Raw genomic sequence first — 15,629 nt, 5'->3', positions numbered from 1 at the left:
AATTTTTTACAAGAGTAGGTAACATTCCTAGCGTTTGTGCTTGATTTTGCACAGTCAATTTGAAATATATAACTTTTTCTTTCTTGAAGTTTCAGAAATTCCACATTTCATCATTTATGTTGCGAGCTACGATGCCAGTGCTTGGCTTTCTTGCCCTTGGTGTGCAGTCAAGTCATATTCACAGTAATAGCTTTAGTACAAACTACGTTCGTGTTTTGTGGCATCTCATAATTGTAATGAATGTCAGGTTAATATTTTTGTATGTGGCCATGAGGTGATGTATGATAGACAAAGAAGTTGCTGAAATGTCACTCTCGAGCAAAGCTACTAGGTTTCAGGTTGCACTGCCCAATGAGTGCTGCTATAGTTTTTTTTTTTTTTTAATTAATCGCAGAGTGTTGCCAACAGCCTTTTTGGTCATGACGAAAGCGTTGCTGCACTCTGAATTATGACAGAACAGATGCCTGACTGACAGTGTTAATCATTCTGGGCCACCCAACACGGCCTAGTCACGCAGCAGCGCGTTACCTGTGACTTCAGAGTGTGGGTGCTCATGGTTCGAAATTGTCAAAGGAATTTGGTGTCATAAAAAGGCTGTGCATTCCGAAGAAAACATCTTCTAGTCACAGGGTCGTATGTTATCACTGCAGTTGGGAGTGCATATTTCCTCGCATAGTTCTCCTTTCTCTTTCCGCTTTTCCCTCTGTGTCTTTTTTTCTTTCTTTTTTTCAAAATGCACATAACCAAGTGAGGCTCTGTGCATGCACTCATGAATCGCAGAAGTGTCCGTGAGGCATGGATCAAGGCTAAGTACTTGCAAAAAGCCTTTGTGAAGCCGCTTCTTGGATCATTGGCCTGCCTGTCCCCCTCACGGGATGCGTCGCGGGCTTCGCCTGCAGCAACTCCGGTTCTTCGGAAGACCACCATGCCTCAGCGCTGGAGTGTGCGCAAAATGCACCGCCGCAGGAGGACCATTCATGCCCAGTACGAACGCAGGGCAGTGGACGGAGGTAGGCACTTCCGTGTTTATCATGTCATATTGTTGCACGTTTTTTGTTTTAAAAGTCATTCTATATTTGGCTCTCTTCTGTCTTTTGTTTAGAGTTTTGCTAAGTGTCTCGGTTAACATAGCAGTAGTGCACTGGACACGAGAAAACGTTATATTGTGAAGCTCTGCTTAGGCTTGGGCCTGTTCATAGATGGGCTTGTGTTGGGCATCTGGTACCTAAAGTGTTATTGTTGGTAACGCCAAGTAAGTATGCTGCCGCGGTGGCTCAGTGGTTACGGTGCTCATCTGCTGACTCGAAAGAGGGGGTTCGGTCCCGGCTGCAGCGGTAGAATTTCAATGGCGGTGAAATTCTAGAGGTGCCTGCACTGTGCAATGTCAGTACACATTATTAAAGAACTCTGGGTGGTCGAAATTTCCGGATCCCTTCACTACAGCAGCCCTCATAGCCTGAGTCACTTCGGACGTTAAACCCCTATAAACTGGCCAAGTAAGTACACTTCAGGCCATTTAATGACAAAGCTAGCGACAGAGACTAAGGATGAGCACTTAATGAACATGAGCAGAAAGGCTGAAGGTAAACACCCGGAGGATCTGTGGAAATAATTTCTATTTCGAAGGTGTACAAAAAAAGTTACTGGCGGCAACTTTTGCTTGTACAAAAATGGCGGATGATGTGCTACCCCGCTCACTGTTTTGCGAAAAATTATTTCCTGCAATGGCTGTATGGCATAAAAAACCAGCTTATTTTTGAGACGAAGGATGTGAAATGCACCTGAAACAAAGAAATCATTGCTACATGCAGCCCACTCACAGACTAAGCTGAGAGTTGACTTTGTACACTATTGTGTACTTGGCATGTCAAAAGGCTAATAGAAGGGCATCATTGATGCACCGTTTCTGAGTCATTCCTCTTGTTGACTTTTTGTCAGGCAATCCCACACTTGAGGCTGCCCGTCGTCACAGCAGTTCTGTGACTCTGCCCGCGGACAAGTCTCCCGTCAGCATCGACACCTTGTCAGTGAGCTCGGTCGGCTCGGACACGCGCTTCAGCATGGCTTCCCAGGAAAGCGGAGTCGTCATGAAAGAAGGAACCAGCACTCTGCCTTCTTCGGACAGCGAAGGAAAGGCCAGAGTGAATGAGTCCTCCAACCCCTCCGAGGACGGTGTCCTTGTCTTTGGGGAGTCATTGGTTCAGGCCGCACCACCACCTTCAGGCAAGCCACATTTTTCACTCGGGAAACTCTGTCGTTGAGCAGTTTGTCTGTGTGATACAAGCACAAGAAATCACAGTAATATGCCTAATAGCTGCCTGTAACGCTAACTCAGTATTGATTGCCATCTGCTGCGACTCTTATTCCCTGCCATGATGGCCATAGTTCAGTGGCTGTTATCACAAAATTGCTCGTGTACTTAGGTGCATTGCAAAAAACTGCGCTCTAAATACTGTACAATAAAGTGTAGCTTACAAGTATCTGTAAGTACATTGATATAAGTGCCTAACGCTTTCAGTTTTTGTCCCTTCAGTGTGGTTCTCTATAGGCAGACCATATTTTTTTCTCAATTATCTAGTCCAAAACAGGGGGTGCAGCCCATACGTGGGTGCGGCCCTTACAAGAGATTATACGGTATCTCGTTTCCAGCATACCAATGACACTTTTTCAAAGAATTTCCATAATGACACGTTTGAATTTTGCAGACCTTTGAGCATCCTGTGGTCACCTGTCAATGATCACAGGCAGTTAAATTCAAGGTGCTCTAACTTGCTGTAAAATGCTGACTTTTGAACCTTTGTTGCAGGTGCGGTTGAAATATAGTGATGACCTAGTTAACCGTAGCTAATAGTCATTGTGACTTTTGGTGTGAGCCTGACAGTTTTGAGACCAGGTGCATCCTTATGATGCATAAATATGCATCCATACCTCAAATAGCCAATTTTTTTTTCTATCTGTGTGGACTAAGAAAAGCAGAAGGTTGGTTCCCGTGCAGTATGTGTACAGTATAAACAGTATATACTGTCATACATACATACATACATACATACATACATACGTACGTACGTACGTACGTATGTATGTACTATCGCGCTCAATATGAGTTGCAACGCGCGGTCATCGGCCGGGGCTCGTTCCGTGGTGTGCCTCCTCCAAACAGTCGCTCGGAATTCTGGGAGAAACTGCTGTTCCAGGAAACAACAGCACCCCCGCTCAGGAAAAAGTTTCTCCCAGAATTCCGAGCGACTGTTTGGAGGAGGCACACCCCGGAACGAGCTCCGGTCGATGACCGCGCGTTGCAACTCATATTGAGCGCGATAGTACATACGTATGTATGTATGTACATACGTACATACAGTACTGTACATATGTACATACAATACATAGTACATCTCATACAGTGTAAACAAAACAAGAATGCATGCAGTACTTGGTACGTACGTACGTACGTATGTATGTATGTATGTACATACGTACATACAGTACTGTACATATGCACATACAATACATACATCTCATACAGTGTAAACAAAACAAGAATGCATGCAGTACTTGTAATCTGATAAATTGGAAGTGGCATAGGGCATAGAGTCTATTATTCCAGCAGCAATGAATTGTCCATTGTTGTGCCTTTCCCAGTAAGTAACAACACAAGCTGCACAGCTTGTTCTGGTGTTTGTGCTCGTGAAAAAAAAAAAATTCTGACGTTACCCACGGCATGAAGAGCAGGAAGCAGAACATTACAGCGCTTGTATGTGATGTGTTGGCCACATGCAGAATTGGAGCTGGACAGTGCAGACGAGTCGCCATCGCCAGACGAGGAAGACACCACCCAGGAAGAAGATATATCCAGCCTGAGCCCTAGCTTGCTTTTGTACAGGTAGGGGCATCTTCCCTCTCTTCTCTGGCTTGCTCACATCATTAAGCTAAGTACCACATGTGCTGAGGTGCTTCGGAGTGCCATCGGAACTGCTGTACCCATTTAGGTTGAAATTGAATATTTGTGTTTGGCGATGCAGGCATATACTGCCTGGAAGGTGACAACAGAAGCATTTAGCGCCTGAAAGGTGCCCACTTGTTTAAGTGGTTCTCGGAAGTAACTTAATCAGCAAAAAGGTTGTAAGGATGACCTCATAAACTGGCACTCGGAACCTGTACGACCTCGTGGAATTAAGCGCCTGCCTGAAAGATTTGAAATTTAGTGGAGTTTTGGCCAAACTAAGTTTTTTGTGATCCTTGATAAGGCAGTTGAAGAAGAGTCTTCAAACCTCCTACAAAACCACCCCGCCTCCTTTGCCGAGTCTCCACAGCCGACAAACGAGATGGCGCCAGTGATGCAGTCACTGAGATAGCGGCTTGTTTTGTTTCGTAGACGATGTGGATATCTGACTTTTTTTTGACCGATTCAGGCAAGTACCCCTAACAAATAAAGCATAAAACAGTTATGCCTACCAAGTGCCATTTCTGCGCAAAATTGAGCTCAAACAATTCACCAGTTTAGCTCAGAGAAGCATTCTATGGCATGCGTTTAATGGCAGAACACGCTGTATAGAAAGTGTTACGGCATAAAGACAGACATGTGCAAGAAAAATGTGAGCAGGATGGGTGCAGTTGAAAACAAATGCATCTTTCAGCAAAAGTGTGCAAATTGTGGGATGTAGAACTCGTATCAGCCTTAAGAAAGTTTTACTGTAAGGGTTCAAAAAAACAGTACACTTTGGAAAACTGGGTAAGAAATTGAATAACACAATCTGGCGGGCTAGTTGGTGGGAATCCATACGATTTCAGCAGCGCAGAACACGGTTAGGAAAAGACAGTAGGGACAGGACAGAGCGCTGAACTATCAACTTTATTTCAAGAATGCCCGAGGCCCCGCTCTTATATACACACGCCACAGTACACACCCACCTGGGGGATTTATCTAAGCACAACACATTCAGAGCGCGAACGAGTAAATTATCACTTTTTCCCGGGTTATCAAGGACACTACGAGTATGATTGCTAACAAAGAAAAGGCTAAAAACCAGTGAAAGACATGTAAAAAGCATGGAACAACAAGGCTGAGGGTGCATGAAGGTCTGAAGAAAACACAAGCATAAAAAAGCTAAAAACACAGGAATGACATTGCTACAACAGGATGGGATAACAAAGCCGAGGAAGCGGAGGTTGTTAGATGAAATGGCTAAAACAACTGCTAAAAAGGATAACTAAGGATGAACGCCAACAACTAACACGGCTAAAACGTCAGAAACCATGTAAAGGATGCCACTAAAACCGGGTGAAATCAAATAAAACCAGAGAGAAAGGCAACTTCTTTCTCGGACAGGGAGATTGAAGGAGTGCTGACGCAACCTTCCCTAGACTTCCTGATGTAGGCAGCCTCGACAATTTCGCGCGTCAACTGGTTTTTATGCTTTTTTAGCACAGATGTTCCTTTGAAACGGGGAACACATTTCTTTTTGCTTTCACATCCTTGACAGTGTGCGGGTAGATTTCGTTGTGAGGAACCTGATAAATCGTTGCTGTGCAACAAAGTCAATAAGACAAAAAAGAGAAGAGGCTGTGCTGTACGGCATCGGAATCCCTTTGTTGCTTGTGATGAGGGTGTTGTGTATAGGATTCCGTTGACCTGTGGCAAGGCCTATATAGGTCAAACGGGAAGATGCCTCAACGAAAGGTTAATGGAGCACAGCAACGATTTATCAGGTTCCTCACAACGAAATCTACCCGCACACTGTCAAGGATGTGATAGCAAAAAGAAATGTGTTCCCCGTTTCAAAGGAACATCTGTGCTAAAAAAGCATAAAAACCAGTTGACGCGCGAAATTGTCGAGGCTGCCTACATCAGGAAGTCTAGGGAAGGTTGCGTCAGCACTCCTTCAATCTCCCTGTCCGAGAAAGAAGTTGCCTTTCTCTCTGGTTTTATTTGATTTCACCCGGTTTTAGTGGCATCCTTTACATGGTTTCTGACGTTTTAGCCGTGTTAGTTGTTGGCGTTCATCCTTAGTTATCCTTTTTAGCAGTTGTTTTAGCCATTTCATCTAACAACCTCCGCTTCCTCGGCTTTGTTATCCCATCCTGTTGTAGCAATGTCATTCCTGTGTTTTTAGCTTTTTTATGCTTGTGTTTTCTTCAGACCTTCATGCACCCTCAGCCTTGTTGTTCCATGCTTTTTACATGTCTTTCACTGGTTTTTAGCCTTTTCTTTGTTAGCAATCATACTCGTAGTGTCCTTGATAACCCGGGAAAAAGTGATAATTTACTCGTTCGCGCTCTGAATGTGTTGTGCTTAGATAAATCCCCCAGGTGGGTGTGTACTGTGGCGTGTGTATATAAGAGCGGGGCCTCGGGCATTCTTGAAATAAAGTTGATAGTTCAGCGCTCTGTCCTGTCCCTACTGTCTTTTCCTAACCGTGTCCTGCGCTGCTGAAATCGTATGGGTAAGAAAAGCAACAAATTTTCTTGTTTTAGCTCATGAAACTTTTCATGGGCCTTGTGCTCAGGTTCTCGTGCCGCCAAATGCTGTGTCCTTAGGACAGTTTAGAGCAGGGACATGTGCAAAGTGTGGCTGCGCACATTCGATACAGCGCCCTCCCATCTGGAATGTGTTCAGGGATAAGTTTGTGGTGACAATAGGGTGCCTCTTGTGGTTGCAGAGCGGCAGCAGCCCACAACTTGCCAGTGATGTGCCTCGCCTTGGCCAATGGGGCTGACCCCAACTGGTCCAACCCAGACGAAGGGGGTCGATACCCTCTCCACCAGGCCATCCAGAGTGTGAGTGTTGTTGAACTGAAAATGCCTGTAATTAGTAAATACAACAGTGTGTTAAAGGTGACTCTGCAAATACAATATTGTGATAGCATTGTGGCTGCGGTTCAATTGGTGTCATGAATTCATTCACCTCTTGTAATAAGCCACATCGTTATCGGAGCGGAATGAATGCAAGCTCCTGCTGTGAACACGTTACAGAAAGGGATGTATGAGGGGCTTCTTTTAATGTTGATTGTACTGTCTGTTGTCCATCGAGGCTCTTCTATTCTTCACACGTCTTCGTCCAATTGGAGAGTTTTTTTTTGTGTGTGTGCGCATTGGAAATTTTCTTACGTAGCATGAAATTATTCAGTCTTCTGTTAATATTGTTTTCTGTAGCCGCCATATTGACAAAGACAGCATAAGGCTCATGAGTATGAAAGAATAAATGCAGTCACTGTTTGTGGTAGTCGCACACCTTCACTGGGACTGTTTGGAAAAAAAAAAAAAATGCATTGGTGCACATATTGCACACAACGAACTGCCATCAGTGGCGTTTGTAAATTTGGTGTTGCTGAGTTGTTTCTTCTAGCCATTGTAAAGACAGGTGACAGGTTAGCATGTAATGTTTGACTGCCACAATTTCTGGTATGTAACAGGCATACCATGTCATTGTGCCGAAGACATGTGGTTGCGTATTTTTATGAGATGTGGGGAGTGTTTACCTATTCAAAGGGCAGGACAGTATTCTGAGGCCAGATGGGTCCAATTTGGGTACGGTGTGCTCTCCATAAGACACTGATATGTCTCATTGCCAAAAAGCAGCTATGTCCTGCAACTTCTAAAACAAAAGAGTGCAATGCTGTTCCTGATGCACCTGAGCTGTCCTTACCAGCGGGTGATGTTGACAATGCTCGGCTAGCTCATTAATCACAGGTGTTATAGCTGAGCATGTTGACTGATAGGCGCCAATGCATGGTTGTTGTGCAAGGAAGTTTAAATCTTGTGGGGTGCGGGAATGCTCCAGCCACTTTTACAGTGAGGATGAAAGTGTGATGTGTGCTGGCTACATGCAGGGATCTATCATGGCCTGTGAATTCCTGCTCCTGAACGGTGCCAAATCCAACAATGCTGACGAAAATGGGCGCACGTCTCTCCACGTGTCTACACTGCTGGGGAATACAGGGTGCTGTACTCTTTGTTCACTGTTGCAGTCTCTTATGTTCACCCAGCCACAACTCCCCCCCCCCCCCCCCCCCCCTTGAGTAGCTATAGCAAACTGGTCACAACATCAAACTGTTCCAGCCAATCTCTAATGTCAAAGTTGTCATCAGAATTGCATCTTTTATATTGGAAATGTTTAGAAACATCTAGTCTATGTTAAAAGGACAGTGAGAAGAGCTCTATTAATTTTTTTTTTTTAAAAGCAAAATCCGATAGTTCGGCATTTAATGGCTTTGTTGCCTCTCGGCTGGCAGCGAAAGATGCATTTATTTCTAAGAAATTTGGATTCGAAGTTGAAAAAGTTTTTCCCGCCACTCTGATTCAAACTTGGGATTCTCTTATGACGACACAGGACTAAGTGACGTGAAACATGACGTGCACATGACGCAACGCAGACTCCGTGATTTCTGGTGGCCAGCAGTGCGGCCTAGCAGCAGCCGAAAAGAAAGCTACCGCCGGCCGCACGTTGAAGGCATCTATCGGCTATTGCGGCCGTCGCCACCGTGGCTTCGTTTACGTTTGCACCGGCGTTTTGCCAGCGTTATGGAAGTCGTCAACGAAGTTCTCGCCAATAGACACCTTTAGCATACCGTGTACCTTGTTACCGTTAGCGGAATACCGGGAGCCCGCCTATCGCCGGTGAGCAGGCGCTGATTGGTCCCGATGCTGCAGGTGCGCGCGTAGGTGCCGGGTACGTGGTGCCATCTGGCGACGTCAAGGAGATTTTTGCATGCATTGGCTGCGCCTCAGTGATTCGTGACTTCTCGTGTCCTAGTGTTGCTAGAACCATTGGTTCTAGCAATACTGTTTTGTCCTATGACGTCATTACGCTTGTACTTGCAAGTTTGGCCTGTGGCGGCGATACCTGTATTTTGGTTCTTGCTCTTTTCTACGTTACAAGAGCTTTGTTGTCAGTATGAGCGGCGTTTTTGTAATCAGGATCTGGTATTCTGTCGATACAAGCCAACTTCAATTTCTCCTCAGTGTCCCTTTAAGTAAATGAATAAGCTATTTGTTCCTTGATAGAATGTTGTTTCAAGAAATTAAATTGCTGCTACATTATTGCAATAGAAATAAGGGTAGTTCACATTAAACTCAGCTCATTAAACTTTTAATAGCATTAGGCAAGTGCCATTAAGTTGGTCTGTGTGGCACGATGCAGGTGGCTTTCAAAAATGGCATTTGGAGCATTGTGTAATTTTTTAATGCATGTTTGGCACATGCATTAAGTTTTGATTGGTATTGCCTTTTTGTGTACATGACACTGCTTGCTTTGCGGAACCGCTACGAACACCACATGACTGAACCCAGAAGAAATGCAAAAGCTTGAAAAATGGACTGTTCCTGTCTGTCTTGTATTTTTTTTTTTCACACTTTTCGCACCTTGCAGGCAGGTGTGCCTCTTGCTGAAGCATGGAGCTGACCAGCACTCCCAGGATAAGGATGGTGCCACAGCTCTGAAGATAGCTGTGGATAACGCCAACCCAGACATTGTAACCATGCTCAGGCTGGCCAAGCTCAATGAGGAGATTCGCCGAGATGAGTTTGGCAACCCAGGTCTGCTGTCCTGCCACAAAGGGCTTTTCTTTCAATGGGGCCCCCACATTCACTACTGCATGCTCCATTCACTCGCACTCATTTTACTCTTGCTGCCTCCTTTCTGCCCCCACAAGGCAAAAAGTTTTAGGATATTTTTTAAATACCTTAATCGGCCACTCGCGTGTCGTGTGCGACACCTGTAGTCTTGTTTGAACATTAGAAAGGTGTCGCTGTTGTGACTACATGGCTGTATGCAGCCCGTCCATTGATTCCTCAGAAGAAAGCACTTCGTGCTTCTATAGTGTTCGCGGATTGTCAAGTCACCTTTGGTTACAACGAAACTTCTTTCATCATGGCGGCACAGCCTGTATTTAGCAAGGAAATTGTTTGCAGGACTACAGTCTTCTACTTTCAAGCGTTCACACATGTCTCTGTGTGTGCTTGCCTTACGTTAGGAGACACCATGTTTTTAACGACCATCCATTAGTTTCGGATATGGCATTGTGTTGACAGGTTACCATACAGCAGGTGTGTATGCCGAAAATGCACTTTAATCTTCTGGGATTGCACTAGAGGGCATTAGTGCTGCACTTTACCTCTGCACTTGGGACAGGCTGCACCACCATGATAAAGGGGTTTTAGCTGCGCCCAACTTGGAGGTTTTGCGAAGGTTCCATTCGTGCCATCAGTGATAAGGTAGACTAAGGTAGACTGGAATCAGTTATCGGGCACACATGGTGCATAATTGCTTAGATTTCTTGGACAGAAAAGTAGCTGGCTAAAGCATTGATTTTGTAAGTCTGCTTACAATTTGCTTGTTAACAACTATTGGGGGATGTAATAAATAGATCGAGCTATTGGCTCAAATGATTAAATGCCCCTGACTCATTTAATCACCAGCACTACTTGGTAGAGTGAACTTGTTTGCTGCTTAAAATAATTCCTTTCAGTTTTACCGTTCTTGCTTGTCACGTGGTGAGTGCAGGGAATAGGAAGTTGTGATGCCAGTTTGATCGGGTATATCTGCTTTCATATGGAGGCAGCCTCAACTGGTACATTACGAAACTGGTTGTTGAACAAGATGAGTGTACAGGAGCCTTAATATAAAGCAAAGAAAAAGCATGCTGCAAATAGGAAACTACATGATTTGTATAGCACTACGTATAAATAAGCGAAATGGCCATAATTCAAGGTGGCAGTGTACACTTCAGGCATTGGCACATCTTGACCGAGTAAATTTAGCTGTCTTGGAAACTGGTTTTTCTGGTATGTCACAATTCATCATTTTTGCTCTCGTTTTAACTGTGTAGTTGCCATTTTGTATGGAATCCAGTGTACAGTGCTCATAGTAATTATGACGATGTGTTGGGTTTGATTATGATTTGGCAGAGCTAGCTTTGGAAGCCTTGTGTTTGCATGGAGCAGCAACCCATTATTATGAGTGATGCGGTAACATTTTTGTCTTACTTCTTCGCCAGCCCAGCTGCCCATTTCTTGTATACTGTCTGGTGTTACCGGCATATCATGTGTGAACACATTTTCATCAAATCCTTGTCATGTTCTGGCTGATTTGTCTAACCGCTTGCCGAATGCCAGCTTTCTGTCATTGACTCATCCTTAGTCGGGGTCTCATAACCCTTTGAAGTGACAAGTGGCGGAAGGTGTTAAGACGCACACATAAAATTTTTTCATCAGATTTATTTACTGATTGTTTGTTGATGAGAGGCTAGGGCTCTCTTTCTTCTTTCTCTTCTCCAACCCAACCCGTTGTTGTCGGTTAAGAATGCACAGACATCAGTAAATGGGGCTAAATTTTTTCTCATGTTAGTGCTGCACTAATTCGTTCATACAAATTACTGGAAAAAATGCTTTTCCTAATGCGAATGAATGCATAACATAGAGCACTTTCTTTAGAATATGCTAATAATTTTTCGATTCTTTTGTCACGCCTGTTTGAATAGGCAGCGAAGAATAACTAAGACTAGAACTAGGCTTGCATGTAGCTTCAATGCTGCCTTAGTTCTGAGTTGTTAAAGTGCCCGTCCTCACCCTTACCTCAGTCAGTGAAGCTCTAATGGTTTGTGCCTAAATTTATTAATTATAGTGCTTTGCCAGATTTTTTTTTCTTTAGTACTAACAGAAGGCAAGGTAATGGGCTCCAGAATTTCGCTTGAATTATTTGATATTGATTTAAGTATTCTGTCTAAACATTTTGATTTAACTACCAGATTGCTGGATATAAAGGCATTTTTGCTATCGTTTCCATAGGCTACATGGAGAGAAGAGGGCTTGGATGCCTGATCTATGTATGTCACTAGTGGCTGCACATGTATGTCTATATTTAATCCCCATAGCACTCATGGCTCTAAAAGATCATCCGTTTTGTGAAGAAATCATTGCAGGTTATTCGAAAAGTACAATGGCCTTAATACAGTGGAACAGCCTTGTAATTAAATTAGATGCAGGTGAATTGTCATGAGCTTGCATTACCTAAAATTTTTCAACATAAGATAGTTTTTCAACAAGTGATAGTTGAAAATCCAATGATGTTACAAAGATTTAAGAGAAGGCTTTTGTGTCCATCGTAACGACGGGGGTGGGTCCGGCCGCCTTTAGTTTCCTGCATTTTCTCTCTGCACGGCGTCTTGAGAACGGTAACCAAACTCCTCCTTAGCAGCCTGACTTCGAGGTTGGCTCTTAGCCTCAAGCATTCCTCCTCTCATCCGGCTTTCCCGCCACTCAACCCCTTCATGTTTAACCTCCTCATCTCATCGGTACGGACATCAAGGCCGGGCAGATTGGCAGTCTCCACTGGAGCCTCTCCTGAAGTACTTTGATGCCGTCTCCGTTGCAGCAGCCGTCAGCGATCCTCCATCTCCGTCGGGTCGACGTGGCAGGAGTCGGAAGGGGAAGCGCCTTGTCACTTGCCTCTCTAGCTTGCACCCGTCGCTCGAAAAGGCTATGGGACCTCGGCTTAAGTCACACCACGGGATGAACAGTGGACAATCTTTGAAGTAATGTGGCACACGCACCAAAATTTGCAGCCTTCACAATGTGTCTGTCTGTGGGTGTTTGTTGCACACTAACCCTGTGGCTGGTAGGCTGTGACAGGAGAGCTGGAGATGCTGTCGTACCTTGTGCTGCTGCTTTTTTTTTTTTTTTTGCACTGCAAATTCAGCTGCAGCCTTGTTTCAGTGGTGTTTACGCAGTGACTTAAAGATGCTTTAAATCATGGCACCTTGATGTGCTGCAACTCTCAAGCAGCTGAATTTGCTTGCAAGTGCGTTACAGCGGATACTGCCCCTTCTTTTTTTTTTTTCTTGCAATTCAGTTTCAAGCTTGAGTGTGGAATACATTGACAGGTGACACAACGCACACACGAATCCGAACCACCTGAGAGCCGCTTTTGTTAGCTCTGTATGCACTAGAAGTACCTTCAGTTTTCAGTTTACATTCAGTGCCTAAGTCTCGATTGTGTATGCCCACTGAATACGTTGTCTTGTGCGCAAGGGAATGTTAGGGCAGTTTGGATGTGTGGGTAATGTTTTCACAGTTTCATAGCTGGGTATCTATAAATACATTCATTGGAACATAGCGACTATTTACATGTTTTGGCCAAACACTTTAATCACAGACAACTTCCACTGAGCACAGAAGGATTCACTACTACTCTTATGACATGCTGGCTTGGCACATTATAAGGCGACCAGACAGGTTCAAGAATGCACACACAGAAATGAGCATCAGTGCGATAGCAAATAGAATAGTGAAACCCGCTCCTCATGTTAAAAAACATCAGTATATCGAGTGCCTCGAGTGAAGTATATTCGCTGACTGGAAGAGAAATACGAGTGGCAAGACCATTCAGAGTATGTACATGAGCCAGCTGCAGCACTAGCAGTGAATTCCATCATGGTCATCACATGTGTAAAGACTCATATTAGTCTGGCAAAATGAGCTCTTGCTGCGGGTTATATGTGGCACGTACACATAGGCTGAACACTTTGATAAACACAATGTCAAAGCATTGACCGAGCAGCCGCCAGTACATTAACAGTTAAGGCAAAGAATCCTCAGCATTTTTATGTACATTTTCTGCAAAACTATTTTCAGGTTCTGGTGACTATTAACAGAACATCGGTTTTACATAAGACTTAGCTTTTGGTTTAACGAACAGTGTCTGCCACTCCTTTGCTGAAGTGAGCTATCTTTACTTGCAGAAACCATGAGTTTTAACTGGCAAATGGTTGTGAGAAATTACAGCAGAATCTCTCGCTGGTGCAACGTGGCATCATTTCAGCATTGCGAGCAGTAACATTGTGTTGTTCATTCTCGTTTGAATGATACAAAGCACTAAGCACTCCAGCAATGAGTGCTCAGGAGTGTTCTTAACCATACTGTACATGCAGCTGTCAGGACCTGCACAGCGCTCAACCGTCGGCATTGCTTTCTTACAGGTGACGACACTTTTATTGATGTCGTTCGGGACTTCTCACACATGGCCTCCAACAACCCCGAGAAGCTGCGCCGCCAACCAAGCAAGCATTCGGAGTGAGGAGATGCGCCCGACTCCTATTGCACTTGTTGTCGTTGTGACCTGCCACTTGCTTTACGTTTCATTTGGTGGAAACTGATGTTATCGTCCGTTGTTGCTACTGTTAAGAACATTGGTTGAGCTGCTCAAAAGGTGTGAAGCTAACTGGCACGGGTCACCACATAGTGTGTGTTGTTCTACTTCACCTCTGTTCTACTTGTTGGTAGCGTTGAAAAAGTGTTAAACAACAAAAAACCGGTTGTTGAAAAGGTGAAAGTCACAAGTGACAGCTCGTAGCAGCCTAGTGAGCGGCTTTTTCATGATGTTGCTTCCGTTGAAACACTTTTGTAAAACTGGCAGTTGGTACTGGAGTCCAACTATTATGAGTCCCGGCATGATCTTTTGGCCCATTTTTTTAGTGGACACATCCACATGCCTAGGAAGTCGAGTCATTTTGGCTGATAATTTCCGTGACTAATGATCTTCCTGGTGAATACCCGCGACTGATGGCTCAAGGTTGACTCGGCAGAGTTGGTGTTCCTCAAACGTTTCAACGAGTACATATACTGTTACATGACACCCTCACTCACTTCTGAATCAGATGGCATGCTCTGCTTGTTTGATGATTATAATGGGCACAGAATTAATACTGCCACAACAGCTTGCTTGTATTCAATGACATTCACATTTCTTGCGCTTGTTGTTGGCGCTTTTTGTAAAGAGTTTTCTTGTAGTGTAAGCAACTAAGGCAGGCTTTACCGAAGCGTAGTATGCTGCTTTAGCATGGGTGTACGCATCGTTTCTGAGAGCTAGTATAAGGTTTCAAGGATTATACTTTTGCCATTTTCGTTTTTTGTCCCCTTGCCAACCCCCGTGTTTCCCGATTTCCGTTTTTTAAGAGATGGGCTTTAGTTGATTGGGGTCTCCCACTCAGTATTTTAAAGACATCAGTTGAAATCATTTTAGTTTTAAAAATTGAAGTCTTTCAGACATGTTCCTGTAGTGTGCATTTAACTTGCGCACGAAAGTGTCATTTTTCTTTTTAGTGGGCAGTTTGAAGTCTTTTCCTTTTATTTGAAAAGATTAATTTACTGTGTTATTTTATGCACATAAAATGTTGTTTTTAACTAGTGCAGTCGCCACTTGCTCAGCTCATGCTGAAGGCTTTGAATGTTTCGTTTCTGTGCCTAAACATCACTCATGTTTATGAGATTTATAAGTTTTTTTAACAGTTGGTGAAAATGAAGTGTTGTATCCTTTTAAATGCAACTGGCATTGAATGCCTAGCTTGGAAACTATTGCTAAACTATTGCTGCTAAAGCTTTTATAATTAGCAGCGTACTGTGTCCTTGCATGAAATACCTTTCTTGCCCCTGCGCGTAGCCTTTTGCTTTTTGTAGATATTTAAGGTTTGTGATCGTGGAACCAAGTCATGCTCTATTATCGTTTATATACAGCTTTCATGACACCGTAGAAGTTTGTATAACTAGCAGATGAAGGCTTTAGTACTTCGCGAGAGTGGCACTGTGTGAAATCGTTTTTGTACATTTTTTTAAAAGCGAAAATTGCTTTTTCAAATGGT

The 15,629-nt window shown here is 43.9% G+C and overlaps 1 protein-coding gene across 4 annotated transcripts in view; it reads left to right on the top strand.

Annotated features, from left to right (window-relative positions):
* Nucleotides 1–15,629, top strand: part of CenB1A (Centaurin beta 1A) — a 26,916-nt gene extending 11,287 nt beyond the window's left edge. For 2 of the 4 annotated variants that reach the window (XM_089573564.1, XM_089573563.1), the window contains exons 16-23: nucleotides 781–1,010; nucleotides 1,939–2,217; nucleotides 3,772–3,880; nucleotides 6,657–6,774; nucleotides 7,827–7,936; nucleotides 9,365–9,531; nucleotides 12,368–12,527; nucleotides 13,971–15,629. In XM_089573564.1, the coding sequence (XP_089429690.1) occupies nucleotides 781–1,010; nucleotides 1,939–2,217; nucleotides 3,772–3,880; nucleotides 6,657–6,774; nucleotides 7,827–7,936; nucleotides 9,365–9,531; nucleotides 12,368–12,527; nucleotides 13,971–13,974 (1,177 nt within the window). In that variant the 3' untranslated portion in view covers nucleotides 13,975–15,629. Of the gene's footprint in view, nucleotides 1–780; nucleotides 1,011–1,938; nucleotides 2,218–3,771; nucleotides 3,881–6,656; nucleotides 6,775–7,826; nucleotides 7,937–9,364; nucleotides 9,532–12,367; nucleotides 12,532–13,970 lie in introns of those variants that run through there. The other 2 variants (XM_089573566.1, XM_089573565.1) reach the window with 2 other exon arrangements.

The sequence above is a fragment of the Amblyomma mixtum genome, chromosome 2 (assembly GCF_055824585.1).
Source record: "Amblyomma mixtum isolate Tamu chromosome 2, ASM5582458v1, whole genome shotgun sequence".
Lineage (NCBI taxonomy): Eukaryota > Metazoa > Arthropoda > Arachnida > Ixodida > Ixodidae > Amblyomma > Amblyomma mixtum.
This window is presented reverse-complemented; position numbering and strand designations above follow the sequence as displayed.